The sequence below is a fragment of the Aedes aegypti genome, chromosome 1 (genome assembly GCF_002204515.2).
Source record: "Aedes aegypti strain LVP_AGWG chromosome 1, AaegL5.0 Primary Assembly, whole genome shotgun sequence".
Lineage (NCBI taxonomy): Eukaryota > Metazoa > Arthropoda > Insecta > Diptera > Culicidae > Aedes > Aedes aegypti.
In genome coordinates this window covers 240,718,149-240,720,480 of record NC_035107.1, presented here as the reverse complement: position 1 = coordinate 240,720,480, position 2,332 = coordinate 240,718,149, and the positions used below count along the sequence as shown (strand labels likewise).

At 40.0% G+C, this 2,332-nt stretch overlaps 1 protein-coding gene across 1 annotated transcript; it reads left to right on the top strand.

Moving 5' to 3' along the window:
• The first annotated feature begins 400 nt into the window (after positions 1–400).
• Positions 401–1,352, top strand: LOC110674644. The gene is made up of 2 exons (XM_021838720.1): positions 401–592; positions 650–1,352. The coding sequence occupies exons 1-2, from the start codon at positions 449–451 to the stop codon at positions 1,271–1,273; spliced, it is 768 nt and encodes a 255-aa protein (XP_021694412.1). The 5' UTR covers positions 401–448; the 3' UTR covers positions 1,274–1,352.
• Positions 1,353–2,332: the final 980 nt, after the last annotated feature.

Genomic DNA, 2,332 nt, shown 5'->3' with positions numbered 1-2,332 from the left:
TTTTTCATCAGTTGTAATTAAAAAAGCAATGTTTATCAACTATTTTCAAAAACGCTAATAAATCGATTGGAATCATATTTTAGAACTCATTGTTTTCAAAACCGCACTATACCGCAACTATAGGAACACTCATACGCAACTATAGGAACACTACCGCAACTTTTTTAATGTTCGATTGTTAGAAGAGATGCGCAAGACATCATTGAACATGATACAAGTAAAATCTATTAGCAATATTAATTTAATTAATCTCAGAAATTATAAAATGTGAATGGCACTTACTTAATACCTCCACTATTGGATCATTTACCCTAAACGGATGTTAAAAGGTTTAAAAGTAACGGTTCTTCATCTCAATCAAAGCAAACGCTTGTATCTCTTAACTCTATCCAAATGTCACATTCCACCATCTCACCTTAGAAGCGCGCACTATATTCAATCGCATACGATGAATCCATCCATTAACCAAAAATCAGCGTCTTCTACGAATGAAGAGCGCCAACACAATCCGAAGGGGCGGGTTTGTGTCCAGATGAAAGGAAGATTATTTTCGATTCCCAGAGAGGACTATGAACGTCTGAAGGCAGAACAGGTAATATTTCCAAAGGTACAAATTATCCAAACCTTGAATGCTTTTTATACTCCCTAGAAAAATGGTGATGAACAAGGCGACCACATTCGGTTGATATCTATAGGACATTGTTCAAAACCGTTACCTGCTTCATCCTTAGAATCTACAACAACTGGATATCCGCGAACTCCGAAAACATACAATCATTCAATTAACACGGAAGACAATACAAAGCCATCCATGGAACATCTGTTTTCCAGAACGTCTAGCGGTCTTACGATAAGCAAGGAGACTTTAATCGAGGAATCCTCAGAACAAACGTCCCCAAAAGAACATCCCGTCGTGCCAAACAATCCGGAACTACCTCACGAAGACCAACGCCCACCCAAGCCTTCGGTCGAGATGACCGAGAAACTGATTCAGCTGCGATCCAGTGTTGTCAGAACGATCGATCAGTTCATCAATCAGATCGAAACAGACCACAACGTCGACGATGGCAACACTGCCGAGGGAAATGCTTTTTCCGGATCGATTCCTTTGCACCCGAGTGGAGACGGTTTATCGTTGGATTATCGGAAGCAAAATCAGCAGGTTCTGAGCACGGAGTCATTTGCGCGCAACACAAAGGTCATTCGAACCAAGTTGTACCGGGAGATTGATACCCTGGTGAAGCGTTTGCAGGATCTGGATTCACTGGAGTGAAGGTGGCGGAATTGTGGTTTTATTTTTTAAATGTTTTTCACCAGAATATACGAAGTTATTATTATTATGAGAGATAACATTGCTATGTTCCATCTATTGCGGTTGTTCCTTCCAATACTTCTTTCTGCTAGTTTTCTCCATCGACTGTTTATTCCATTTTTGCTTTTCATCGTTCATCATTATCGTTAAGCTCGCTTTGGACGATTTCGTCTACGGTAATCTTCTCTAACATTAGTAGCCTCAACCTCAATTTAAGCATATTGACCGTGGTATTTATATTTAACTTGAAGCTCGCATTTATATTTAACTTAATAGATAACTTCTATCTCATCTACGGACGGCTCTTCCCATCTTTGTCAGATTTTTAAATATCTCATCTCATATTGATTAAAAGAGTTTCAATTCTGATCTTTTGACACACTTGATCTTGAACTTCTTGATTTCAAAACCCGCCGTAGCCGGAATTCCTTAAGCAGAATCGCCAACAATTCCCATTTTTCCCGCAACTAGGCTTGTCATGTCCATTACGGCATAAATCAGCCAACGGTGTTTTGAAAAAAAAAACCCTGAAGTTCGTAGACACAAAAGTCAATTTGGACATATTGAGATGTAAAATTGTGAAAAATGATGAAATTGTTCTGGTGGGCTTCGATCCCACGGCTCCCAATACGCTAGACTGGCAGTGTTAACCGACTACGCCACAGAACGGGTAACGATTGTGCAGCGTTGTCGGCCAACCTGAAACCAAAGTCCGGCACGGCCCCACATTCTCCTTCAAAACTCTACATCTCCTTTGGCTTTCTGACACCAATATCAATGCAAAGAATGCACATGGTGCGCACCTACCCAACGATGAAAAGTTGTATTCGATCTTATTGAACTGTAGATTTGAGATCACTTCAAATATAGCTCCAGGAATTCCTTCAGTAAAACTTCCAGAGATTCCATCAAGAATTTCTTCCGAAACATCTCCAATGTTTCCACCAGACACTCTTCCAGAGATTTCTTCAGGAATCCCTTAAAATATTCCTCCAGGGATTGTGTCAGAAATTTCTCCAA